This window comes from Tamandua tetradactyla, chromosome 7 (assembly GCF_023851605.1).
Source record: "Tamandua tetradactyla isolate mTamTet1 chromosome 7, mTamTet1.pri, whole genome shotgun sequence".
Taxonomy (NCBI): domain Eukaryota; kingdom Metazoa; phylum Chordata; class Mammalia; order Pilosa; family Myrmecophagidae; genus Tamandua; species Tamandua tetradactyla.
This window is the reverse complement of record NC_135333.1, coordinates 109,929,509-109,956,404: the sequence shown is the minus strand read 5'-3', so window position 1 is coordinate 109,956,404 and position 26,896 is coordinate 109,929,509. Positions and strand designations below refer to the sequence as shown.

The 26,896-nt window shown below is 47.8% G+C and overlaps 2 protein-coding genes and 1 pseudogene across 11 annotated transcripts in view; all 3 read left to right on the top strand.

Moving 5' to 3' along the window:
- The first annotated feature begins 1,490 nt into the window (after positions 1–1,490).
- Positions 1,491–2,221, top strand: LOC143691772 (coenzyme Q-binding protein COQ10 homolog B, mitochondrial pseudogene; annotated as a pseudogene).
- A 7,386-nt stretch (positions 2,222–9,607) lies between these two features.
- RHEBL1 (RHEB like 1) lies at positions 9,608–12,927 on the top strand. Of its 2 annotated transcripts, XM_077170787.1 has the most exons (8): positions 9,608–9,897; positions 10,466–10,537; positions 10,901–10,968; positions 11,241–11,323; positions 11,414–11,470; positions 11,664–11,711; positions 12,052–12,133; positions 12,271–12,927. In XM_077170787.1, exons 1-8 carry the CDS (start codon positions 9,846–9,848, stop codon positions 12,358–12,360), a joined length of 552 nt encoding a protein of 183 aa, XP_077026902.1. In that variant the 5' UTR covers positions 9,608–9,845; the 3' UTR covers positions 12,361–12,927. The 2 variants fall into 2 exon arrangements, with proteins under 2 accessions (XP_077026902.1, XP_077026903.1); XM_077170788.1 differs by lacking the exon at positions 10,466–10,537.
- Positions 12,928–15,742: 2,815 nt separating this feature from the next.
- KMT2D (lysine methyltransferase 2D) overlaps positions 15,743–26,896 on the top strand; it is a 38,243-nt gene continuing 27,089 nt past the window's right edge. For 5 of the 9 annotated variants that reach the window (XM_077170774.1, XM_077170776.1, XM_077170777.1 and 2 more), the window contains exons 1-12: positions 15,744–16,965; positions 21,198–21,283; positions 21,532–21,658; positions 21,844–22,067; positions 22,189–22,298; positions 22,464–22,626; positions 23,074–23,239; positions 23,325–23,439; positions 23,573–23,730; positions 23,936–24,081; positions 24,214–25,632; positions 25,725–26,833. In XM_077170774.1, the coding sequence (XP_077026889.1) occupies positions 21,235–21,283; positions 21,532–21,658; positions 21,844–22,067; positions 22,189–22,298; positions 22,464–22,626; positions 23,074–23,239; positions 23,325–23,439; positions 23,573–23,730; positions 23,936–24,081; positions 24,214–25,632; positions 25,725–26,833 (3,786 nt within the window). In that variant the 5' untranslated portion in view covers positions 15,744–16,965; positions 21,198–21,234. The other 4 variants (XM_077170778.1, XM_077170771.1, XM_077170772.1 and 1 more) reach the window with 4 other exon arrangements.

The following is a 26,896-nucleotide window of genomic DNA, read 5'->3' as shown; positions in this document are numbered from 1 at the left end:
AGCCTCTTTTGTTGCTCAGATGTGGCCTCTCTCTCCAGCCAACATGAAGAGCAGTCTCACCACCCTACCCCTCTCTGTGTGGGACAAGACTCCCAGGGGTGTGGACCTCCCTGGCAATATGGGACAGAGATCCTGGAATGAGCTGAGCCTCAGAATCAAGGGACTGAGAAAAACCCTAGAATGAGCTGAGAATTAACATCAAGGGACTGAGAGAACCTTCTCGACCAAAGGGGGAAGAGTGAAATGAGACTAAGTGTCAATGGCTGAGAGATTCCAAACAGAGTTGAGAGGTTATCCTGGAGGTTATTCTTATGCATTAAGTAGATATCACCTTGTTGTTCAAGATGTAGCGGAGAGACTGGAGGGAACTGCCGGAAATTGTAGAGCTGTGTTCCAGTAGCCATGTTTCTTGATGATGATTGAACAATGATATAGCTTTCACAATGAGACTCTGTGAATGTGAAAACCTTGTGTCTGATGCTCCTTTTAGCTACTATATCAACAGAAGAGTAGAACATATGGAATAAAAATAAATAATAGGGGGAACAAATGTTAAAATAAATCTAGTTTGAAATGCTAGTGGTATGGTAAGGGGTATGGTATGTATAATCTTTTTTTTCTCTATTATCGCTTTATTTCTTTTTCTGTTGTCTTTTTATTTCTTTTTCTAAATCGATGCAAATGTTCTAAGAAATGATGAATATGCAACTATGTGATGATATTAAGAATTACTGATTGTATATGTAGAATGGAATGATATCTTAATGTTTTGTTTGTTAATTTTTTTTAATTAATAAAAAAGTTAAAAAAAAGATCACTCTGTATGATGCAAATGTTTTAAAAAAATGACCATGGTGATGAATACAAATCTATGTGATGATATTGTGAGCCACTAATTGTACACCATGTACGGACTGTATGTGTGTGAAGATTTGTCAGTAAAAATATTAAAAAAAAAAAAAAAAGATCACTTTAGCAGCTGAGTGGAGAGTGGATTAAAAGGCAGTTGGTGGGTTCAGGGAGGAGCAAGCATAGAGGGTGATGCGGTAATCCAGGTGGGAGGGGATGAGGGAAGAGATAAAGTGGAGACCATGGAGATGGAAAGAAAGGACTATTTTAGGAAATATTTATAAGGTGGAGTTGATAGGATTTGGTGGTTGATTGGATGAGGGAGGGGGTGAAGAAATAGAAGGAGCAAAAGATTTCTACCAAGTTTATCAGCTTGATGCTAATCCATCTAATAAAAAGGTAGTTTAAAATAAAAGAGCAATCAGCCAATATCAATCCATTATCCAAAATAGAATGTGATGAATGGGACACTTAGCCAAGCAGAATTATTACAGTGTGCCCAGAATTATCTTGGGAAGGAAAATGTAGAATGCTGTCACTGGTAGGACAGGGATGGTTCTTCAGGTCTCCTCATGACTTGGTTAAAATACCCTACAAAGGGTCTGACCCCGTAGGTGGCAACCAGCTTTAGTGGGACTCTCATGGCAGCTCGGATTGGTTAGAGGGCCTTAAGCAAGGCGGTCTCAGGACGCTGTCCAGAGTCAGGGGCCGGTTAGAGCCTCTGCTCCGGGGCAGGAACCTACATGTAACGTCAGACATTTAGCTTCCCGTGGTGTACTGATGAGCAGAACTCTTCCACTCCAGGCCTCAATTGTGCCTGAGGAGGTACAGGCAAGAACTTTCTTCAAAATTGCTGCACCATTAATAAACAACAACAACAAAATAATATTCAGAGAAGAGAATTACAGTATATCCTAAACAGGAAATGTATGATGTGGCATAGGGAATGGAGGATTATAAGCATTTTGTTCCTTGGTGCACAAAATCAGATGTAATATCAAAGAGATCTGGATACTGCAAAACACGATTAGAAATTGGGTTTCCACCCATGTTGGAGCAATATCCATCAATAGAACCCTGGGGTTACCGCATTTGGTAAAGGCATCCTGTACAGATGGGAGACTTTTCAATCGTTTGGAGGCTGTTGAGCATTTTAGCCCAGGTCTTCCTGGCTACCCAAGAATATGTCCTTTGGAGTTTTCAATTTTTTAAAAATTTTGCTCACTTTTACACCCTCAGCTTGCCACACTATTTTTCGATGAAGTTGTAAAGCAGATGGTTAGCTGCCTTTGAAAGAAGATTATGAAAACTGTATAGTCCAGAAACAAATATACCTTGAGAATTAATGCTACATGAAGATCATCACACCTAAAGGGGAAAGAAGAACCAGTGTCACCTTATAACCAAGATTGGTGACATTTAGGGAAGTGCTTTCATCATTAACTTTTAGAAGTCAGAAAGTATTTGTTAAACCCAGCTTTAATTATAAACCTGCACCATTTAAAATTTGCACATAGCATATGGACATATACATTGAAGTATTTTCTTCAATCATGTATAATTTAAAGTAATGTGCACATCACGTGTTCTGTGTTTATAATAATGGGATGTTATCACTGTTACTAGAATACTGACATCACTCTTCTGGGCAGAAATGGAAACTAAGTTTAAACCTTTTAATTAACTTTACTTGAAAGAGGTTAGTTTGGATAGTCATGCAGTATGTATTATATTAACCATATCACATTTCAGTTATGAAATTTACACTTTTTGTAACGTATTATTTTAGAGTCTGCCTTGTGGCTTAGTATATTTGAGTAATTGTCAGATATTTTTAAACATTGACTTAAAAATACCATCAATAAAAGTCCTCTGGCACTTTGATATTTTAAAATTGTTCTTATGGGTGGTAGTATTCAGTGTTATAGTGAAGTTAGGTTCCAGATACACAGGGAATATATTTTTTGGTGAGTGGTACAAAAGCTATCCTCTCCCAAGTACTTTGGCTGCTCTTTCACCAATGCTAATTATGCATCCAGTTGTTATCTTCAACAGTTGAAGATGGCTGATACATCTCCAGCACTAAGCATCCCAATTTTCTATTTATTATGTGTGCTCACTTTGGCATTTCAAACTATTTTTAAAAACAAATCAATGTAAGGACTGAAGTGGTAACTTATTAAAGGTAATTTGTTTTTTAAAAAATACCCTACAGAGAAAGTCCCTTCCTTATATCCTAATTTCCTGTTCTTCAGGCACTATTCTAGTACCTCAATACCAGGAAAGAAAGTGCTCAGGAGAGAGGACTCAGGTATCTTCGTACTGGAAAGGGGAAGCAATGAATACTTTGGCATGATAGGACCCAGATCAGGCTCTCATGTATTACTGGGAGCCTACTCCAGCACGTAAGCATTTAGAGATGTCCTGAGCAAATCCAGTTTCTGAGCCTGCAAGACATCTTTCCTGGTATGTCAAGGGAGGGTGGCTAAACTGTAAATCTGCTTTCAAACTATAATAATAATTATTATAATGGCTTCAATTTAACGAGCATCAACTCTTTCTCAATGGAGCAATAGGGATCACACACATTATCTCATTTCCTTCTTAGAGCAGTTGTGTAGAGTATTTGATTCCAGCAGCATTCTTCATTGCAAGCATTAGAAGCCTCTAGTGGCTGATTGAAATAGGTCACAGAATCACTAGAAAGACTGAGGACCTAAGGTCTGAGGCTATGCAGCCATGAACAATGCCCCAAAAACAGAATCAAGGCAGTGGGGCCACCAACACTAGATGCTGCAATTTGCAGGCCAATGCCACCATTAGATGCTGGAAGCCACTGTTGATACCACTGCCACTATCTACCATCAAACTCGATCTTTCTGCAGATAGCCAGAAAGAATGACAAATATCCATTGCCATGTTGTTCTAACCATTTCCTAGATGAGGTTCAGGGTAGGTAAGTATCTGGCCCTAAATTGCATAATCAATAAGCCAGGATTTGAAGCCAGGTCTGGCGACTGCAAGTCCATGTTCTTTCTACTATGTTTTGCTTCTGTGATGTACTTTACTTCCCTGGGCTGCAGTTTCCAAACTATAATATGATGAAATTGTGCTACATCGGTAATTCTCAAAGTGTGGACTTCAGATTAACAACCTCAGCACACCTGGAAATTTGTTAGAAATGCAAATTTTGGGGTTCCTCTCAAACTTATTGAATCAAAGAACTCTGGGGTGGGCCCAGCAATCTGCGAATTAATAAGCCTTCCAAGTGACTCTGATGTGTGCTCAAGGTTGAGAACCACTGTACTAGATAAGCCCTAAAGTCCTTCCAGCTTTAACAGGTTATGATTCAATTATTTTGTAAATTGCTAGCTGTGGTCCCTGGATTGAGCAAACTCCCCCTTGAGGACACAAGCACTTCCTCCAGCTTTTCCTCATCTATGCAATTGCACGTCAAAACTGAATGCAATAATTCCCGTTTCACAAAAAAAAAAAAAAAAAAGAAAAGAAAGAAAAAAACCTGCTCTTCTTCCCAAGACCTCTAATTCTATAAATGAAATTGTTACTTCCTCCACTCCATCATCTTTAACCGGGTCATCAACTTCACAAAATATTTATGAAGCCACAGTTTTGGCATGCTACTTACTTTTTTTTCCTACAACACATTAAAATCTACATAATATAAAGGTCTGTTTAAAGTTTGTATATTACCTAAGCCATCTTGCACTCTAGTGGCATATTTTGAGAAGCCTGAGCTACTAGATAAAGGTCAAATTCTTAAGTCTGCATTCAAAGCCTTCCCTGATCAGATCCCAGTCTAATTTTCAGTCTTAACCCCATCACAGCCTTTGTTCCAGGTACTAGGTCCACCCTGCATTTCCGGAAAACCCTGTTTTCACTCTTTACTTAGCATTTTGCTTTTTTTCCCTTGGGCCTTTTCAGCTTTTAAGGTACTGCTTAATTATTAACTACCTTGTGAAACCTTCTCTGATCCTTCCAGAGGATCTTCTTCTATCCTTCCAGCTACTTATACTGGATGCAACAATATAATTTTGCCTTCTAATCTTTTACTTGATAATTTCCCCTGCTATAGCGTGAAAGTTGCATTATTTAGTTCTTGTAGGAAACAGATGGCACACTCCAATAGGGAATTGAGAAGAATATAATGAAAGGACTGTTTTTCAAGGTGTGGACAAGGTAAAGGGGTTCCAACAAGAATGGTGATGCATTCCGGGTCTGGCATCAGTGGGGAGCCATTACCCTCCCTAAGTCTGAAGGGGCAAGAGGAAGGGAGGGTTACAGTAACGCTGAGAGAGCTGTAACCATAGCTGTAGCTGTAGGATAGGGCCACCCAATGGGATCTGTGGCCTCCATTACAGAAACCCAGTCATTGCCAAGAGGTGGCCCAGCAGGGAGGGAGTGGGGGAATAAAGTCTCCAATCTTTTCTCCTCTAGCCAGTGCCTCCCATTAGCCAATACCAACTGAAAGCCAGAAGGCATCAATGCAACCTCTAAAGATCAAGCCTTCCAGCCCAGTAGAAGTTATCAAGCTAGTGAGAACCATAACTCTAAAGTCTGGGTCTTTAGAATGTTTGCATTTTATCTTAACTTTAATCTTAACGATCCAAAATAAAAGATCTTGTTTGGCCAACTTGAGCAAACTTTTAGGAATTAAATTAGTCAAATGTCTACTTGTAAGTATTGAATGTATCAACTTAGTTACCTATACTTACTTAAAAGTATATATCCTTTACAGTAATAGATTAATTTTGCTGTTTTTGCATTCTTACATTTCAAGAATAATCTTATTTTAAAAAGAGAATAGTTTTATTCAAGCTTTCTATATTCATTTTCAACATCAGAGTCTTTATGATCACTAGAGCCTCTTTTGGAACTTAGAAGTGATACTTGAAGGTGAAATCATCTTGTTACCATGAGGTGATAAGCAGGAGGAAAAGATTAAGAAAATCGCCAAGATGCCAGACCTGACATCATAGAGCAATGGGACTAATGGCTCTTACCTCCAGTTCTGCTATATGAGAAAAATAAATCCCTATTTGTTTAAGCTATTGTTACAAGGGTTTTCTGTTATTGCAGCCAAATGCATTCTTAACATACAAGTAGCTACAAGAACAGGCTGAATATCAGAAAGTTCAGGTTGGTGTAGGATGGGTGCTCAAAATCGAGGTTCCTACAACAGATGTCATAAATGGCCTCATTGTCTACCATAAAGGCACAGTGTGAGTGGTCCAGGGTAGTGTGTGTGGGGTGGGGTGGGGGGGAGATGGAGTTGTAGGGCTCTACAGCTGTGGAGACTGGATGGGGCGGGGGTTGGGGGGCCTGGGTAAATGGAGAACTCCAGCTTAGACTTCTTGTCATAATCAATAGAGGGACGTTCTGGGGTAGCTGAAAAATATGGCCACATTATTTTGTAGTTCCTTCCACCAAGAAATGAAGACTATTTCTCTATTCTCTTGAATCTGGGCTGGCTCTGAGACTTGCTTTGACTAATCACTTCCCAAATTTAGAAGGATATTTTATGATTTCCAGAGCCTAGGCCTCAAGAGGCTTTACAGATTCTGGCTATGCCCTGTTGGATGTCCACAGAATCATGAGAAATAGTGTGTTGTTGTTTTAAGCCACCAAGATTTGATGTAGTTTATGTGGCAATAGGTAACTAATACATAACCAGGGAGGTGGGCCCATAACTCTTATCCCAACAAAGCTATGGAAAACCAAGAAGCCATGAAAGCCTTTTCATTAGAAAAGAGATTCAACGTGATTTTGATGCTAACAAAATAAAGATGTCTTCATATTTCACAAAGATGTTTAAAACAGTTTTCTGAGAACATTTCATCTTTACTTTGTCTCACATGTTTGAAACATAGCAATGTGTAATGATGCCACTAGAAATTTTATTACAAGGCCATATAATTTAACATCAGAAGAGTTTGTTTCATTTATTTGGGCCTATATTTATGATCTTTGCATATCTAAGATCTTTACAATGTAATTATTTATGCATTTCTTTTAAAAGCAACCAACATTTAACAAACATATAATTAATAAACAAATATCTCTGTCCCAAGATACACAGGTTTTGTAGATTGGCTCACTGTACATTTACTTCTAATCACTTTCTCTTTTGCCTTCCTTTATCACAGAGGTTGGAAAAGAATCCTAAATTTTCCAGACTTCCTTGCAGCTAAAGATGGTCATATGATAGTTTCGTTCAAGGAGATGGATATAAGTAAAAATCTGCTATGGAGATCTGCTCTTCCTGTGTAAAAAGAAAAAGCCTCAGAGGAGAAAGCCCTTTGTCCAAGCTCCTCCACTTTCTTCCTGACTCAAAATAAGAGAGTTTGAGGGTGATTTAATAAAGAGACTATTTACAAAGGTGTGGGCAGAGTATAACGAAGCAACACAGGATAGAGCAGTAATCCAGGGTTAATAATAGAGAGGCTGTTACCACCATAGGCCTGAAGGGTGAGGGAAGGATTGTAAATCCGTAGAGAACTATGTGTATATGTGGAGATGGGGAGTGGGGGCTATCTTGAGAGATACTGCAACCTTCAACGGGGGACACAGCAACTGTCCTCCCTCCATCTGACCTCCTATGAGTGCTCCCCTTTACCTGAACCCCACTGGGAGCAAGAGGGCAATGTCTGCTTCCTGGGCACACACACAGAAAAAGGGGTAGAGAGTTAATATGCAGGGACAAACAGTATAAAGGGCATCTAATGTGCAATACATAGGAAGAGCGCCTAGCTTAAAGTAGGAGAAATAAATTTTTACTGAATTTCACTGAATCCAAATCTCTATTCTATCCTCTGGTGCTTACAACCCTTACTGGAATCACCACCAACATAAAACTGTTGGCCTGCAAAGAGCTCCTTAATTATCCAAAGAGAAAGTATCTGGGTCTTTTTCTGAGATAAGATGAAGTGGCTCTTTGAAATAACTTTTGTAGACCTGGACCTCCCTCCTCATACCAGGAAATAGCAGGTGAGAAATGTGAAAAAAAAGTGTTAGAAATGGTTCTACAGTCTTACCTCTCCTCTAGTATAATCTTATTCCTATATACACACTTCATCGGGAGTTTTCTAGAAGAAATAACCTCTTGCCCACTACCTGTGTGATTCTCTCTGTTTCTATTTCTGTAAGATAAGGGTGAAAATAGTTAGCCACCATTCATATCTCAGACTCAAATGACACATCCTCAGGAGTACCAAATTCCAAGTTACTCTCTAGTCCATTCATAGCCTGTCGGTTTTTTTTTTTTTTTCATTGCATTTACTTTTTATTGCAACTTACTTACTGGGATTGTTGGTCTTTTTTCCAAAGAATACTTGTTCCTTGAGAGCAAAGACCTCATCTGTGTTTACTGCTCTATTCATCAAATATTTGTTGATAAATGAAAGAACAGTGCCAATTTTCAACCTCAGGGCTGTTGTGAATATTAAATGAGATAATACATGAAATACATGTAGCACAGCGTCTGGCCCATAATAGAACTCTACAAATCTAGTTGTTTTCCTTCTTCTTGTTCCCTCCCTAATCTCCTATATTCAGTAAGTCAGCTTGACTTCAGCTTCAAAATATCTCCTGAATTCCCCACTCATTGCATCTTCTCTACCACCACTCCAGTCCATTCTCCATTCTGCATCTTTCCAGCTGAACTACAAGCATGTCTTCTTTCTGAACTTCTGGCTTCCCCCCTTGCCCTATTCAATCAACTTCCAATCCGTTCTTCACAACCAGGGAGATCTTTCAGAAACACAAATCACATTATGTCATTCTTTTGCTTAAACATCATCAACAGCTTTCTAGGTATTTAGAATTAATCCAGCTGTTTTACATGGCCTGGTCTCTCTCTCCCTCTCAGACCTTACCTGCTTTAGGCTCCCTGGCTTTATTTTCTTTTCCTAGAACTAAAAAAATTTTGTTCCACTTTAAGGCCTTTGCACTGGTGTGTATTGTTCTGTTGAAATTTTCAGCTAGCTGGCTCCTTACTGTCACTCAGATCTCAGTTTAAACGGGGCATCTTCTGAGAGGAAGTACCACTAATTTAAAATGATCATTGCTTATCACAACACTCTGCCTCTTTTATAGAACCTAACACTATCTGATATTTCCTTGTTATGTTTGTCTCTCTTCTACTAGGTTTTAAGCTTCGTGAGAGCAGAGGCCTTGTCTGTCTTGTTCATCCCTTTACCCCCAAAGCCTAGAGCAGCATCTAGAACATAAATATTTGTTGAATAAATGAATGCATTGATGATTATGATGATGACAGTGAAACCTCACACGACCCGGCCACAAACAGCAATTCCCTCAAGAACAACAATTGCAGTTCAGAAGTTAGATCCTCGAAGAATGAAAAATCTCACAACAAAAGGTCTGATTAAAGGGAGGGAATATATTGGATTTTTGGCCTTTTTTTTTTCCTATCTAAGGACCTCAGAGTCCTGGCAAAAGGGAGTCCTAGAATCTTTTGACCAGAAACTTCAGCCCAGCCGTAAAAGATATTTTCCGCCCATGATTCTCCGAAGTCACTTCAGCTAAGTTGCAAATACACAAACACCTCTAGGACCCCGGGTTCCTTTCTGTTTCTTTATGAATGAACCGGCTCCAGTCTGCGCACGCGCAGCTCCGTGTTCTCCCGCTCCACGTGAGACCCACCCTTCCCTCCCTCTGGCGACCCCGCCCTTATCCTTTCTAATGGACCAATGGCGAGCAGCCTGGGGGGCGGAGCCCGGAGCGGCGCGGCGGTGTAGTTCCCCGGCGCCCGGCTCGTTCGCGTTAGTCGTGCTGTGTTGTGATCACGTGGCCAACTCCGGGCGCGGCGCTTGTTTTGGTTTCCCTCTAGCTTGCCCCTGGCAGCTTCAGGGTGAGTGACTTTATTGCACGGGTTGCCAAGGCCTCCTACACGCTGACTTCCTCCCCTTCGGGCTATCTCAGCCCGCAGTTCTCAAAGCCCCTTGGGGCGGGCGCCTGCCATGCCGCTAGTCCGCTACAGGAAGGTGGTCATCCTCGGATACCGCTCTGTAGGTGAGTCTCCGCCCTGGGGAGATCACGGACGCACCGCGGCTTTGCGGCCAGAGGGGGCGCGCTGCCGCGGAAGTCCGACCCAGGGAGGAATGGTGGCATCGTATGAACAAGGGTGTAGAGCGAGGATTCAAAGGATGGAGGAGGAAAGGCCGGGGGAGGGAGATGCAGGAAGCGGGGGCCGTGGGGGTTAATATGGGTTTGGATGAAGGAACACCTGAGTGGTCCCAAGCGTTACTGTGTCGGTGGGAGTGGGCGCAGGGGATGCGGTCTGCCTGGGACAGGTAGTCGCAGGTGTCCTAGGGCGAGGCCGACTTGACATTAGGGAATCCTGGGTCTACTGGGAGGTGGGGGGGTGGGGTAGGGAGAAAGACGGCGGGAAATGCTTCCTGCGGCGCTGCTTGATGTATATTGTAGCCAAGGTGCAGAGACTCAGGGAGAAGAAAGGGTGAGGGTAGATTAGGGAAAGGCATTACTTGGGGCATTCAATGGCTGGGGTGCACAACCTGAGAGGACAGAGGGTGGGAATGTGGACAGAGGATTTGGATACAGTTATCACTGCCCCCCACAGGGAAGACATCTTTGGCACATCAGTTTGTGGAAGGCGAGTTCTTGGAGGGCTATGATCCTACAGTGGAAAATAGTGAGTAGACTTCTCCCTTAGTGTGACAGGGATGGGGCAGGAAGGACTTGGGTTCCCTACCCAACTCCATAATTTAAAATTTCTTTGGTGTTAAGAGGCTGATTTAATAGATATGAAATTTAATCTCTTCCTTCTCAAGCAATCCTGTTCTATAAGTGGTGCTAAAGTTTGGATTTTGCAGGATTTGGATTGTCCAGGATGGTGACAATGTGGATCTGAACCCTATCATTGTTGCTCCAGTTTCTTGGAGAGTTCCCTGGACCTGGTCTATCCATGTATCATCCCCAGGGTTAGGAATGTATGGGGAAATGTATTGCTGTTCCTACAAGTTGCCCCATAGACAATTTTTCTTTTTCCTTTCAGCTTACAGCAAGATAATGACTCTTGGCAAAGATGAGTTTCACTTACACCTGGTGGATACAGCAGGGCAGGTACCAGTTTGGGGTTGGGTATCCAAATGTAGCAGTTCAGCCCTGAGAGGTGAAGTCTGTTAGCCTTTGTGGTTCGTCTGTAAAGTAGAATGAAAAGAAAGGCATTTTAGCAGCTAGTAGTATGCAGGGCTTTTTGAAACTGCTCCATAAATTCTTTTGAATGGAAGTAACTGGATTATGGAGTGTCCCAGGGAGAGTCCCTTGGGTACAGTCCCACAAGTCTGCCATTTGAGTGATGTGGATCTAGGATTGATGTTTCTTTTTCTTGTCAGGATGAATACAGCATTCTGCCCTATTCATTCATCATTGGGGTCCATGGTTATGTGCTTGTATATTCTGTCACCTCTCTCCATAGGTAAGTTGCCAAGGCTGTGGGTGGGGAACTTGGGAGGAACTGAGGGATGTCCCAGAACTAAGGTTACAGCTCCATATCTTGTGTTTGAAGCTTCCAAGTCATTGAGAGTCTGTACCAAAAGCTGCATGAAAGCCATGGGAAAACTCGGTGAGTGGTCCTGGGGAGTAGAGATATCCTATGGAGATAAGTTGGTGAAGAGTTGAGGGGAGATTTGGTCCAAGTTAGGGAGGAGAGCAGGACATAGATACTGCCTGGGCTGGGTTGTTCAACCTAACGTGAATAAGGTTGGGGTCCATGGGGAATGGAAGGGGATCTTGTAGTGAATTCTGTTTCCTCACAGGCTGCCGGTGGTGCTAGTGGGAAACAAGGCAGATCTCTCTCCAGACAGGTATGTGAATGTTTAGAGCTCAGGCTGAAAGTGAACTGGACTAGGAATCAGTTGGGCCCTAGTCCTGGCTCTGCGACCAACTTGGGCAAGTCATTTCACCTCTCATTGTTTCTAACTTGAAAGTTAAGAGAAAATAACCCTTCTATCTCAGAAAATCATCCTTCCATATTTCAAATTTCTATACTACATTCCCCCATCACTCCTTTGTTTACCTAGGTCTTCTCCTTCTTCAGCCTTCCTCCCAAACCTTGAGAAAATGGGATGGGTCAGAGGATGTATAGATTCTAAAGATTTTGCAAACAATATGGGAACATTACTATCCTCCCAAATTTGCTTCCAGGGAGGTCCAGGCAGTTGAAGGGAAGAAGCTGGCAGAGTCCTGGGGTGCAACATTTATGGAGTCATCTGCTCGTGAAAACCAGGTGCTTGGCCTGAAGACTATGAGGGTGGAGGGGGTAGTAGTGTGTTTCTTATAGCACTGTTTGATGGTTGGAAAGTGGGATGTTTACCTCAGAGTTGGGTGGTATTGGCACTGAACTAATTGACTTATCCCTTACAGCTGACTCAAGCCATCTTCACCAAAATCATCCAGGAGATTGCCCGCATAGAGAATTCCTATGGGCAAGAGCGTCGCTGCCGTCTCATGTGAGCCCTTAGATATAGGGTAACTGCCTTGTCTTTGCCCCTGGCACTTGCCAGGCTCCAGTTGGGCAGGCCCTTAGGACTTCACGGGTATTGTTGCCAGCTGTGGCCCTGGCCCTCTGGGCACACAGTGTGGTACCCTCATGTTTGCACACTTTCCTCAGGCTTCAGCAGCCTGGGTATCAATGTTTACAAAGGGGCAAGGATGTCTAATGGGCACTGGCCTCTAGCCCCTCCCATTTTTGCTAAATGAGTTCTGTTACAGCCTGCAGAGTTGGGGTAGATGGATCCTGATCATTGTTTATACAGGAACCATCCTCCTTTGTATGGTTTGGGTATTGGCTGGGTTAGGGAAGCTAGGGATTCCTGAACAGTAGCAGGCTCCCTGGGATGGCAATGTATATATGCAAATAAACCAAGAAACCTTTTGTTGTTGACCTCTTGTTTCCAGGTAGAGCTCAGAGCCAACATCATAGTTTTCTTCTTTGCTAAGGAGTAATGGTTATGGTCTTTTTGGTGGTGAATCAGAACTAACTCTTCCCACCTCATTCCTATTCTTTACTCCTCACTCATTCAGGACAATTACCCTAAAACATACTACTTGCTTGTCCCACCTTTCTATTATGCTGGTTTTCCCTACACTGGTAGCAGCTGTCACTTGGCTGCCACTCCCATCCATGTTTAAAGGCAGAGGATGCACTTAGTTCCTCTGGTTCTCAAGATGCTCTTAACTACAGAAACACCACCCTCTAGTGGCCAGCTGCCACGTTCTGGGACCTAGCTTCTGTCCTGGGGCCCCAGCATTTGCTGGAATTCAGGAGAATAGAATGTGCAGAGGAGAAAGGAAGCCCCTTATTCCTAGTAATGTAAGAAGTGAGGAGTGTGGAGGCAGGGACTATGTTATGAAGTGTTATGGAGATTTAGGCTCTCAGAGATGAAGAGTAAGAAAGAAATAATGCCCTTGATGTATGTCAACCCCATGTCCCAGTGCCTTTCACACCTTTGGTGTGCTATTCTGCCCTTTCTTATTGACCTGCCATCTCAGTTCAGTGTCAATCTGGATACCCTTTCAGCTAGGAAGGTTTGGAGACATCTGCCTCTACTTTTCCAATCCTTCCTACCCCATCCTTCAGCCCTAGAGCCTAATACCTCCTCCAAGGACTTGTGAGCATTACGGGAGAGAGTGCATAGATCCCTCCTGCCTTTTGGGGGAGCCTAAGTTGTTTGTCAAATGTCCTTAGTTGGAGAGGATGGACAAAATCTAGGTGTGCTTTTTATCTGTGACCTTGTCAGCGCCTGGCTCCAGAATGGTCAAGTTTATAATTGGGGGTGATGGTTTGTCATGCTGATTTTCATAAGACCTGCCAGCTGCTTTTGCTTCTCTGATTCAGACTCTAAAAGATAGAGGGCTACTGGAAGAATCATAATTCAAAGAGCAATTTGAGTGCCTTAGGAATCTCTTTAGGGCTGATACCACCCTCTCTCTTTGTATTTAAATTAGGTCCTTCTGCACATCTGACCTGGGATATTCCTTTCAGGGGCCTAATCTCCCACTGCTCTTTCCATGAGGTTTGGGGTAGACTTGCAAACATCTAAGGTTTTCCAGAGTACATTACAGAGTAATAAGCAATCTCAAGGTCTGGTGGCAATAAAGAATAATGGTTAATAGCTGGGCTAGAATAGCAGTGCTTCCCCTTAGCTGCATGATCTTGGGCAGTCACTTAACCTCTCTGAGCCTGTGTCTCATTTATGAAGTAGTAGAGCTAATTCATAGGATTGAGGTGAGAATTAAATGAAGTAATACATGCAACGCTTAGCATAGTTCCTCATACATAATAAACCCCTAAGAAATGGAGTTCTTTCTGATGAGGGTCTGTCTCTCCCTGACTCAGTGTGGAAAGTACAGAAGGGCCTTCCATTTCCCAACTTTTATGTCTTGGTTAAGTATATTCCACCACAGCTGGGACAGCTGTAGGGTGATTGCTGCACTATTTTGTTGAAATGGACCTGAATGATCTGTATAGAGAACACTGTTGTGTTCTAGTGGAATACTCTGTGTGGCTAGTGGTAGACACACCTGGTCCTGAGTCCTCCAATGACATTGCCCAGTAGAGATTAAGGCCTCCAGCACTATCTGATATGGAAGCTACAAGTCACAAAAGGCTATTTAAGCTTAATTTAGTTAAATAAAATGAAAAATTCAGTTCCTCATTTGCACCTCCCACATGTCAAGTGCTCAATCGCTATATGTGACTAATGGCTACCATATTTGACAATAAAGATATAGTATATTTCCACCATCGCAGAAAGTTTTAGTGATAGTGTTGCATACCCTTTCACTAGGTTTTCACAAACCCTAGCCCTGGACCTAATTTACTTGCTTTTTCCACACCTCCCTTAAAATATGTAAATATTTAAATCCCAGGATAAAACGGGACTTTGGTTTGAACCAGGGCTCAACTTCTCACTAGTTTAGTTCCTTGGCCAATTTTTACCCATTTACCCTCAATCTCTTTACCTATAATATGGAACTAATACTGCATAATATATAATGAGGGTGAAGAATAACTAAGAATATATAAAGTATCTAGCACATAGTTAATTTGTCTCCTCTTGTCACCTCAGGGGTACTGTTAATGTAGAAAAGGCATTACAATTTTTTTCTCTCATCCAGACTTGAGGGGGTGGAGGTGGGGGTGGGGAGCTTGTAAGAGGATGTGCTGGGATCTTGTCCAGAGTTAACAGTACTTGGATCAGGTGCAACAAGACCCTCAAGTACATCCTCTGCTTACTAAAAAAAGGGGACACAGGCCCTGAAGATCCAGAACGACTGCAGGTGGGGGTGAGGGTGCCCCGAAAAGGAAAGGAAGCTCTGAATTTATATTTTGATTGGGATGTGTTTGCGGTGATCGTGGGGGGGCACTGACAGCTCTTCTTCCTCTCACGAAGGAGTTTCGGAACCAGAAGGAGCAGCTTGGGACTCGTTCCGGTTTTTTTTCGGGCCCCCAAACGTGGCAAGAACCCACCCTTTGCGGCGCCAGGCGCCGTGCCTCACTTTCTCCATTTGCGGACTCCAGTTCCCAGGATGCAGAGCTGCGGCCGATGTCCTGGCTCTTCTTCCACCCCCCTGCCGGGAAAGATTGTCCCTGGCCAAGTGAAGGGGTAGCTGGAGTTTCAGGGACCGATGACTCCAGGGGAACGGAATTATAAAGTGGCAGGAGTCCTAGTTTCACCGCCGAGGCGGTAACGGAGGCAGTTCCTGGGCCACGGCGAAGAGGAGGGGGGCTTCATTCCCACGTGTCTGCACAGTGGCCGGCCCGGCGCAGTCGGGGTTAACCCGTGGCGGCAGGATCCCGTAGCGTGTGCGTAGAACTGCAGAGTCACAGCCTTTCCTCCGAGAGGACCGTATCCTTCCGCCGCTCCGCTCCAACACAAAATAGGGCCGCGTCTTCTTCTTTCTCCCCTTCTCGAGTGGGGTTCCCCAGGCAAAAGGTCCTCTCCGAATCTCGCGCCGGAGGCTTCACGAATCTCCGCTGCTGCCGCCGAAGTCTTGGGCCAGGAAATAGCCCCTTCGCAGGAACCACCCTGCCGGCCGAACAGGAGGCGGAGGGGGGGAGGCGGAGCGGCGCCGCGCTGCACTACTTTCCTCTCCGGTTGCAAATGGCTGCCTCGTTCCCCACTTTCCGCTCAGTTTCCTGACCCTTCGGCGCCGGGAGCCGGGGTTGGGCCATGCACCTCTAGGCCCCCCGTGATCACAGCCAGCTTGGGGTCGAGGGGGTGCCACGGATCAGAGCCCGCCAGGCCGGGGGCGGGGCAGCTTCCGAAGCCAGAGGGGAAGGGAGGCGAGCGCAGGGCCTGGAGCGGCCGGAGAGGAGCGGACAGAGGGCTCGCACCGCCCGCCCCTTCCCCTTCCTCGCCCACCTACCTTCCTCCCTTCCCCGGAGGGAGTAGAAGGTAGGGTGCTCGAAGCCGCCGAGGGCGAGCGTTCGGGGTCGAGGAGCCCTGCTCTGGGTGTGTGTCAGTTTCAGCTCCGCGGCCCCGCCGGCTCCGCGTCGCCGTAGCTCGGGCCGCCCCGGGGCGCCGGCCCGGGCGGGGAGAGAGTCTCGGCGCTCCTGTGAGGGTCTCACGTTCCATCCGGGCCCGGCGCGGGGCGGCGCGGCATTCCTTCCGGGCTGTTGGGGAGGCGCCTCGACGTTCCATCTGGAGAGCCTCGACGTTCCGCCCGAGCCCGGCGCGGGCGGCCGGGGCGCTGGCCGGGCACTGGGACTGAGAGGCCGCCCGGCGACGCGGATGCGGAGCCTGCTCGCCCAAGATCAAAGCCACCGGTGCTCTCTTTGTGTCCGCCCGGGATTCGCCGCCCTGGGGCTGCCCATGGAAACCTAAACTGCTGGAACCCAAGGCAGAGAACCCTTCTTTTGGCTTCTTGTTGTTGTTGTTTTGGTGTGTGTGTGGGGGGAGGGTGGCCACTCCGACCTGGATTTACCGTTCTTGGCCCCCCTAGGCCCCCCCGTGTGGGGGGCGGCTGTGATCGCTCTGGCGGTTGGAGGTCGGGGAGCGGCCCGGGCTCTGGCCATGTTCTCGGATGAAGATTTCTGGATCGCCCTGTGAAGAGGTGAGTGAAGTCCGCCCGGCCAGGACCCAGAAAGGGTTGGACTGGGGGCTCAGCCAGATGGACTATCTTGGCCGGAGCTGGCCTTTAGGTTGGAGAAAGGGGTGCCAGAGCTGGGGAGCGTTCCTTTGGCAGGGTCTGTCAAGTGAACCTGAGCCAGTCGTCGGGGCAGAACTGAGGCCTGGTGTCTTAGGGTGTGCCTCTTTAGAGATTGGGGGTTCAGGGAACCACGGGAGTTTGGGAACCTGGCCAGATAGCATCTTTGCCTGTTTATTTTTGTGTTGGGGTGCTTGACTAAACTAGGACCCTGGCCCTGATGCCAGCACCAATCCCAGGCTGCTTCTGCTCCCCCAGGGTTCCCTGTGTGCCTTGGGAACAGAACAACTTGGGGTGGAGGGGGTAATGGTGCCACTGCCAGGTCAGACTTATTGCTAGCTTGGACTTTAAGGTTCTTTCTGCCCAGCTGGGCACCCAAAGCTGTCTTTGGAAAACTCTAGGAAGCCTAGAGTCTTTACCAGTCCTTTCATTGGGCAAAGGGGAGAGTATGTGGAAATGGAGTAGTGTGATGAAGGGGGTGGCTGGGGCAAGAAGGAGGCGGGGCTGGGGCCAGCTCTGACCCTGCTGTTCAAGTAGAAACCACCCCTGCTCAGCAAAGTGACCCCAGTGAGGCCTAGTGCTGTCTTAGCTTGCTTTGCCTCCCCTCCTCTCGGGATGGACATAATCTCCAGGGGATTATAGAGGAGGCCGTTGAGATTTGCTCCCTGTGAATGTGGGCTGCAAAAAAATGGCTTTTGTCTCCCGCTTTCTACCAGCCTAGTGTAGAGAGCTGGCTGCCCACAAGCCCCTAGTCAATCCTTTAGGCCCCTCCCAGACCTGTCCAGCCCTTTTCTGACCAGGGAACATTAACTGGTTCTCTGGTCCTGTCCCAGCCCTGTGGAAAAGGGTAGCCTGTATTGCTTTGGAGAAGAAATGACCTCAACAGAGATGTTTCTCCTGGAAGTTAATGTTTCCAGTCCTGGGAGGAGGTGTTGGGGAGAAGGGCTGTGTGTGTGCAGGCATGAAGGGTGCAGCAGGAGCCTTATGCCTCTGGGCTGGGATAGCCCCTCTCACACCTGTCATACTGCCCAGATGGGATTTGGCTGGTGCATTTTGCTCCCTCACCTCGCCCTTTCCAATATACATACACTCTTTGAGCCTGGTTTTGGAAAGGAGAAAATGTGGGCTTTGCCCTTGAGAGATTGAGTAGGTAACCCTAAATGAGAGGTGGTACAGAAGTGATGGAGTGAGGTGAGCTGTCACCTATGCTGTCTGCACCTGCCTCCCAGGACAGCTTCTCCTGTTCTCTGCTCCAAACAACTTCCTTAGGAGAGGATCTCTCCTTGCTAGTTGTGGCTGACCCCAGGATGACCTGGGAGTAGTCTGGAGGTCTTCAGGGCTTGTATTGCCATTTGGATCCTTCCTGGAGGCTGACCCAAAATGGGGGTGGAGAGAGGTGTGGTTTATTCTTAGACTGGGAACCAGGAAGTCCTGAGTCCTCCTGAAGAGCTGTTCACTCAAGGGCCTGCTTCACCTCTCCAAGCCTCCATTTCCCCTTTGACTGGGAAAATGAAGTGAAAGCTATTGGTCTGGGATGGAGGCAGGGAGGAGACTGGGTTGAGATAAGTCCTTGCCTTCTTTGCTGTGTAAGGCCTCTTACTGTTAGTACAATTTTACTCCTCACTTATATACTTGCTCCCATGGATCTCTTGTTTTCAGGTGAAGCCTGACCAGGCAGTTGCCCTCTTTAGATCTCTTCTCCCTGGTGTGCATGTGTATGTGTGAGTTCTGGCTGTGATGGGGTAGGGGCGAACCTGTAGTCTTTATTTGTCTAGATCTATTCAGGGGCCTGATGAAGAGGACTCAGCTTTAAGGTATAGGTGTTTGACAGCAAGAGTGGGAAGATAGGGGCTTGGGGGTGCCCCAGGATTCTTTTTGGTACTGTTTGAAGGGCACTCTCTTCCTTGTTGCTTGATCTTTCATCTTCAGTGGCCTCATGAATGGGGCTCTGGCTTTGAAAGATGTTGGTACCCTTTCACCCAAGGCTGAATGAAGGTGGTTTCTGTACCTCTCCAAGCAGTGCCAGTCTTACCAGCCTGAGAGGGCTGCGCTCGGGGGAGGACAGAGGAATTTGTCCCTTTGGCCTTGTGTGAGGCAGTCCTCCTCCCACCCACTGTATTATCACTGTTGCTTTTTATTTCTTGCTGTTTGTGACTCCTTTGGCCTCAACTTGAGAGCAGAGAGGATAGAGGATCTTTGGGGAGCATGTGGTAGAAAGATATAGTAAGATGCAAACATTTAGGAAACTTTGAGGCCTCTTAGACCACCTGGGTGTGGTCAGGTCTAGGATGACCGAACAGCAAAAGGGAGCTGGCTGGTGCCCCGGCTTCCAGCTCCCATTTTTGATGGGTGGCTTTTAAGGGTCCCTTAAAGTTCCAGAGAAGCCTTTTTGTGGGCCCACCAGATGACCACACTGCTTTGATTCCAGGTTTGGGAAAGAGAGATGATCTGGGAAAGGAGGTGATAGGTATCCTTTATTATAGATAGATGCCTTATTTTCCTATCTAGTAGACCCAGAGAATGTGAAGGAATAAAGTACAATAATTTCCTTTCCTGTGATCTGTCTCAGGAGGGGCATTGCCAGTTTCTGGAAACATAGTATGCATTTCGGGAAGGAGTAATATTGCGGTTCTTAGGTAATTGATTTACCAATCTTGGGCACCTTTCTCCTTTGCCCCAGTCGCACAACCCCAAGCCACTGACTGGGGTATTTGCTTTCCAGTTTGGGAAGAGGAACTGTTCTAGGGTAGATGTGGTTCTTCTGATTAAACAAGAGGAATGGGAAAGGTGAGAGACAGATTTCTCAAGCTTTAGGTTAGGATTTGGTCTTAGAGACACCCCCCCACACACACATACACACCTCTGCCCACTAGGTATGCTACCTTCTCTAGGAATGCTATATACTTTCTCTGCTTAAGTCCTTATCCTCCCTAAGGGCTGCAGCACTTGTATCTTTCTCCCTTCTTCTATAGGGTCCCCTTCCTATTCCTAACCTCTGTAATTCTTCTTATCCTATATGCCTGTCTTTTTTGCACTGTGCTTCATTCCCTCTGAGTTCTAAGCAAATGTTCCCAAAGTTGTGGGTCTTACCTTCTTAGTTTTAGCTTTAGTGTGTTTCATCTGGCTTTGGAACAGCCAGGCATATCTTAGAAGAGAGGACTGTTACCCTCCCCGTATTTCCCACTGCATACATAGTATGTGTGGAAACCCTCTTCTAACGGAAGAGGAAGGAAGCCACTTGCTCTGCTGTGTCCTGCCTCCTGTTTAGAACTCCTCTAAGTGGCAATGTGCTTTTTGAGACTACAACTCCCAGCATGCCTAGCCACAGGCCTGACTACACATGCTCAGTAACTCTTAGGGCCCACTTCTGTTAACTACTCCGGACATCTGAGGAGGAAGGGCAGTTGGCGTTGCTAAGGGCAACAACCTGAGGCCTTCAGTCTGGGTGAGACCCTGAGCTCAGTTAGGGCAGGGACCAGGGCATGGGCCTGATCTGGATTTGGGTGGGCAGTGGATGGAAATTGGGGAGTTTCCGCTGTTATGATTGAGATGTCCTGGTTGAAACCAGTGCAGATGTGGAGGTCCACCCATAGCTGGGCTTTGGTTTCAGAAGAATATTCTACCTCCTGTAAGACCGCAGTTTCTACCTATGGGAGAGGGATTTGGGTTAGACTCAGACTTCTTGGATCATGACTGCCTTTGGATTGGCACTGACAGATTTCTAGGATGGTAGCTGATTTGAGACCTGAGGAAGAAGGTCAGTGGGTAGGGCCTACCAGAATCAGGAACTCAGAGATGAGGCAAGGGGCAGTACTAGATTTGAATCAAAAGTGCTTCTGCTTGGATGCTGTTACCCTGGGACCTCTTACGGAGGAGACTGGAGGTGGGAAAGTAGACTGGGTCTCCTGAAAATCTAGAGTGGGAGAAGGTATATGTTAACCTGGGAAGGAAACAGGCAGTGAGATAAGGGTCATGGAGAGTGACTTTTCTTGTCATTTGTAGAGAAATTTGGAGGTATGGTTTTGCTGTGATGTCTGCAGGGTCTAGACACCATTAGATGCCTTTGTCCTGGGATCCTGGGAAAAGAGCCTACTGGAGAGACTTACTAAACATATAGAGCCCTCTTTTGGCACTGATAGGTCTCCCCGAGAGGGCCCTGCCCAGTCGGAGAGAGGGATGGACAGCCAGAAGCCGCCTGGTGAGGATAAAGATTCAGAACCGGCAGGTGAGTAGAGCAAATTCCGGGTTTGCTGACAGCTTTCTGCTTTTCCTGAGCAACCTTAATATCTGATCTTAGCCTAAGGACATGAGCTGAGTCTGTCTATAATTGAAGGATTTTGTTCTTTGGGACAAAAATCAGAATGCTTATACTATGGCCCCCTTGGGGTTTTTGATAACTTCATGGTCCTGGCGAGTGGACTACTATTAAATGGGGATGATGGCTGATTCATGCTGCTCTTTCTGTTCATTCAGCTGATGGACCTGCAACCTCCGAGGAGTCAGGTGCCACTGAGCCAGACCTTCCCAGTCCACATGTGGGAGAGGTCTCTATTCCTAGTTCTGAGAGTGCCAGGCTTCAGGAGCCTCCCCAGGACTGCAGGTAACTAGTTTGGGGAAAATTTGTTATAAGAGCACATGAGAATTTGATTTGAGAGTCTGGGGCTTTCAGGGAAAAAGATATAGAAAAGGGCGAGTTTGGAAAGCTTGAATATGCCTAATCGTGGGATTGTGAAGGGTGCCTGTTGGCAGGGGCCTGGCATGGTGCTGATGCTTGTATGTCCACAGTGAGGGTCCAGTGCGACGTTGTGCTCTCTGTAACTGTGGGGAGCCCAGTCTGCATGGGCAGCGGGAACTACAGCGCTTTGAGTTGCCATTTGACTGGCCCCGGTGTCCAGTGGTATCCCCTGGGAGAGACACAGGATCTAAGGAGGCAGTCCTGCCCAGTGAGGACCTATCACAGATTGGTTTCCCTGAGGGCTTGACACCTGCCCACCTAGGAGAACCTGGAGGTGAGTGAGGGACAGTGGGTAACTGGTTGGGGAAGGAAAGAGGGTAAGAGGTGGACAGCCCTGAGCCAGCAATCACCTTTTTGTTAACTCTTTTTCTGTTTTCTTCTTCCTACCTGTAAAGGGACCTGCTGGGCTCACCATTGGTGTGCTGCATGGTCGGCAGGTGTATGGGGGCAGGAGGGCCCACAACTATGTGGTGTGGACAAGGCCATCTTCTCAGGGATCTCACAGGTGGGGCTGGAGCCAGGGGATTGTATAGGTAAAGCAGAGCTGGTGGATTTCTGAGAGTCAGGGTGGAATAGAGGAGGGCAGTGGGTGGACTGGGGCAGTGTTGGTGCCTGAACCATTGTTTCCAAGAGACCCAGCTGACCCTGAAGCTTTGTTTCTGCCTGGCAGCGCTGCTCTCACTGCACCAGGCTCGGTGCCTCCATCCCTTGCCGCTCTCCTGGTTGTCCACGGCTTTACCACTTCCCCTGCGCAACTGCCAGCGGTTCCTTCTTGTCCATGAAAACACTGCAACTGCTATGCCCACAGCACAGTGAAGGAGCCGCACATCTGGGTGAGAAGTCCTGCCTTTTATATGTAGGCCAGAGGAAGAGCCAAGAGTGCCCTGGTTTGTTTTTTTGTTTTTGTTTTTTTTATGTTTTTTTGCCTGGGCAGGCACCGGGAATCAAACCCGAGTCTCCAGCATGGAGGCAAGAACTCTGCCTGCAGAGCCACTGTGGCCCGCCCCTGCCCTGGATTTTTATACTCTGCAGAACCCCGTCAAAGTCTGTAATTATTTAGCATGGTCTGCCTCACTAAAATAGGTGTGAACTTTGTGAGTGCAGGGACTTTTTACCACTGTGTCTTGCAGTGAGTGCCTAGTATATATAGGCAGAAACCTAGTAACTATTTGTTATTTAATCATTCTGTGTCCATGGAATGCCTGTTATGTATACAACACTGTGCTGAGTCTTGCCAGAAATCTATGGCTGACCTGTCCTCTCTGTCCCTTACACTGTAGAAGAGGCCCGTTGTGCAGTATGTGAGGGGCCGGGGGAATTGTGTGACCTGTTCTTCTGTACCAGCTGTGGGCATCACTATCATGGGGCCTGTCTGGACACTGCTCTAACTGCCCGCAAGCGTGCTGGCTGGCAGTGTCCTGAATGCAAAGTGTGCCAAGCCTGCAGGTAAGAATGGAAGGGCAAGAGGAAGTTTTAGATGACGCACAGGGAGGGCAATGAGGACCCTGTAACATGCCTGATACCTCTGCAGGAAACCTGGGAATGACTCAAAGATGTTGGTTTGTGAGACGTGTGACAAAGGATACCATACTTTCTGCCTAAAACCACCCATGGAGGAACTGCCTGCTCATTCTTGGAAGTGCAAAGTGAGTGTCCCCTGATTCTACTTTATTCTCCTCAATTCTTTTTTCTACAACCTCCCCAGAGTCTGCTATCCTGTGCTGTCCTCCAGTTTCTGCTGTCTGACCAATGCCTGCTTTGTCTTGTTCCTTCTTTTAGGCATGCCGGGTTTGCCGGTCCTGTGGGGCAGGCTCAGCAGAACTGCATCCCAACTCTGAGTGGTTTGAAAATTACTCGCTCTGTCACCGCTGTCACAAAGCCCAGAAAGGTCAGCCTATCAGTCCTGTTGCTGAGCAGCATCCCCCTGTCTGTAATAGGTAAGTGGTATGGACTGAATGGGATTAGGATGGGGAATTGGAAGTACCAGAATTGGCAGGGGCCATGTTACATCAAGTGGACTTTTAGAGAGGAGCCTTAAGGTGGGCTGTAAAAGCCACAGCATTCACACCTTGCCCCAGTTTGCTCTCTAGGAGTTGATAGCTGGTGAGAGCCACAGTGCGTGCTCCCCTGTACCCTCTGCAGATTCTCACCCCCAGAGCCTGGTGATACCCCCACTGATGAACCTGATGCTCTGTACGTTGCATGCCAAGGGCAGCCAAAGGGTGGGCACATGACCTCTATGCAATCAAAGGAACCGGGGCCCCTGCAATGTGAAGCCAAACCACTAGGTGAGTAGGGTTTGAAGGTCCCTGAAATTGATCCCCTTCTGTTCTCTGGCAAGGGACAGTTTCTTCTTTGCCCTAGACTCTACTGTGGAGTAGAGCTGAGCCAGATCGGACCATAGTGTGTTATGTCTACAGGGAGAGCAGAGGCCCAACTTGAGCCCCAGTTGGAGGCCCCCCTAAATGAGGAAATGCCACTGCTGCCCCCACCTGAGGAATCGCCCCTGTCCCCACCGCCTGAGGAATCACCCACATCCCCGCCACCTGAGGCATCACGCCTATCCCCTCCACCTGAGGACTCACCCACATCCCCACCGCCTGAGGCATCACACCTGTCTCCACTGCCTGAGGAATCTCCTCTCTCTCCACCGCCTGAGGAGTCTCCCTTGTCTCCTCCACCTGAGTCATCACCTTTTTCTCCACTTGAAGAGTCACCCTTCTCTCCACCAGAGGAGTCACCCCCCTCCCCCCAACTTGAGACACCCCTCTCCCCACCACCAAAAGCATCACCCCTGTCCCCACCACTGGAGGAGTCTCCCCTATCCCCTCCACCTGAGGAACTGCCCACGTCCCCGCCACCTGAAGCATCTCGCCTGTCTCCTCTACCTGAGGAGTCACCCATGTCCCCTCCACCTGAAGAGTCACCCATGTCTCCGCCACCTGAGGCATCTCGTCTGTTCCCACCATTTGAAGAGTCTCCCCTATCCCCTCCACCTGAGGAGTCTCCTCTCTCCCCACCACCTGAGGCATTGCGCCTGTCTCCACCACCTGAGGACTCACCCATGTCCCCACCACCTGAAGACTCACCTATGTCCCCTCCACCTGAGGTGTCACGCCTATCTCCACCACCTGAGGAATCTCCCCTGTCCCCACCGCCTGAGGAATCTCCTACGTCCCCTCCACCTGAGGCTTCACGCCTGTCCCCACCACCTGAGGACTCTCTCACATCTCCGCCACGGGAAGACTCACTTGCTTCCCTGCCACTGGAGGACTTGCTTACATCTCCACCGCTGGAGGAATCACCCCTCTCACCACTTTCTGAGGAGCCTCGACTCTGCCCTGGTCCTGAGGAGCCTCGACTCTGTCCCTGGCCTGAGGAGCCACACCTGTCCCCTACATCTAAGGAGCCATGCCTGTCCCCCGCACCTGAGAAGCTGCACCTGTCACCCATGCCAGTGGAGCCATGCCTCTCCCCCCAGCCTGAGTCGCTGCACCTGTCACCCCAGCCCAAGGAGCTGCACCTGTCCCCCCAGCCTGAAGAGCCACACCTGTCCCCCCAGCCCAAGGAACCGTGCCTGTCCCCTGCACCTGAGAAACCACGCTTGTCCCCTGCGCCTGAGGAGCCATGCCTGTCTCCTGCACCTGAGAAGCCAGGCCTGTGCCCCACACCTGGGGAGTTGCCCTTGATTCCTTCATCTGGGGAGCCACCCCTATCCCCCCTGCATGGAGAGGCGGCCCTGTCTGAGCCTGGGGAGCCGCTTCTATCTCCTCTGCCTGAGGAGCTACCCTTGTTGCCATCTGGGGAGCCATCCTTCTCACCTCAGCTCATGCCACCAGGTAAAGGGATGACAGTACCCTCTTACTTTGGGAGAGCTTTACTCTTTATGGTAAACCTAATCTAAGAGCTATCTTTTTCTGTTTCCCTCCAGATCCTCTTCCTCCTCCGCTGTCACCTATTATCACAGCTGTGGCTCCACCTGCCCTGTCTCCTTTGGGGGAGCTAGAGTACCCCTTTGGTGCCAAAGGGGACAGTGACCCTGAGTCACCACTGGCTGCCCCCATCCTAGAGACACCCATCAGCCCTCCACCCGAAGCTAACTGCACTGACCCTGAACCTGTGCCCCCTATGATCCTTCCCCCATCTCCAGGTTCCCCAATGGGACTGGCCTCACCCATCTTGATGGAGCCCCTTCCCTCTCAGTGTTCGCCCCTCCTCCAGCATACCCTACCTCCCCAAAACTTCCCTCCTCCTCAGTGCTCCCCTCCTGCTCTGCCGCTATCTATTCCCTCCCCCTTGAGTCCCCTGGTGAAGACAGTGGATGTCTCAGATACGGCTGAACTGCATGAGATGGAGACTGAGAAAGTCTTAGAACCTGAGTGCCCAGCCTTGGAGCCCAGCCCTACCAGTCTTCCCCCCTCTCCCATGGGGGAACTTTCCTGCCCTGCAGCCAGCCCTGCCCCAGCCCTAGATGACTTCTCTGGCCTGGGAGAAGACACAGCCCTTCTGGATGGGACTGGCACTCCTGGTTCACAGCCAGAGGCTGGACAGACCTCTGGCAATTTGGCCAGTGAACTTAAGGTTTCCCCTGTGCTCCTGGATCCCGAGGAGCTGGCCCCTGTGACCCCTATGGAGGTCTATGGCCCAGAATGCAAACAGGTAGGGCAGGGCTCACCCTGTGAAGAGCAAGACGAGCCACGTGTCCCAGTGGCCCCCACCCCACCCACTCTTATTAAATCCGACATTGTTAATGAGATCTCCAATCTGAGCCAGGGGGATGCCAGTGCCAGTTTTCCTGGCTCAGAGCCTCTGCTGGGCTCTCCTGACCCTGAAGGAGGTGGCTCCCTGTCCATGGAACTGGGGGTGTCTACAGATGTTAGTCCAGCCCGAGATGAGGGCTCCCTGCGGCTCTGTACCGATTCACTGCCAGAGACTGATGACTCGCTATTATGTGAAGCTGGGACAGTTGTCAGCGGAGGCAAAGCCGAAGGGGACAAGGGGAGGCGGCGTAGCTCCCCAGCCCGTTCCCGCATCAAACAGGTGAGGGGTTATCCAGCTACTGCATGTGGTCAAAGTCATGCCACTGTCCAGAGGTACAGTTTT

Coding starts and splice junctions, on each gene's coding strand:
- RHEBL1 (XM_077170787.1), top strand. CDS start 9,846: ATGCCGCTAGTCCGCTACAGGAAGGTGGTCATCCTCGGATACCGCTCT. Junction 11,324..11,413: donor TCTGTCACCTCTCTCCATAG/GTAAGTTGCCAA, acceptor TTGTGTTTGAAG/CTTCCAAGTCATTGAGAGTC. Junction 12,134..12,270: donor CATCTGCTCGTGAAAACCAG/GTGCTTGGCCTG, acceptor TATCCCTTACAG/CTGACTCAAGCCATCTTCAC.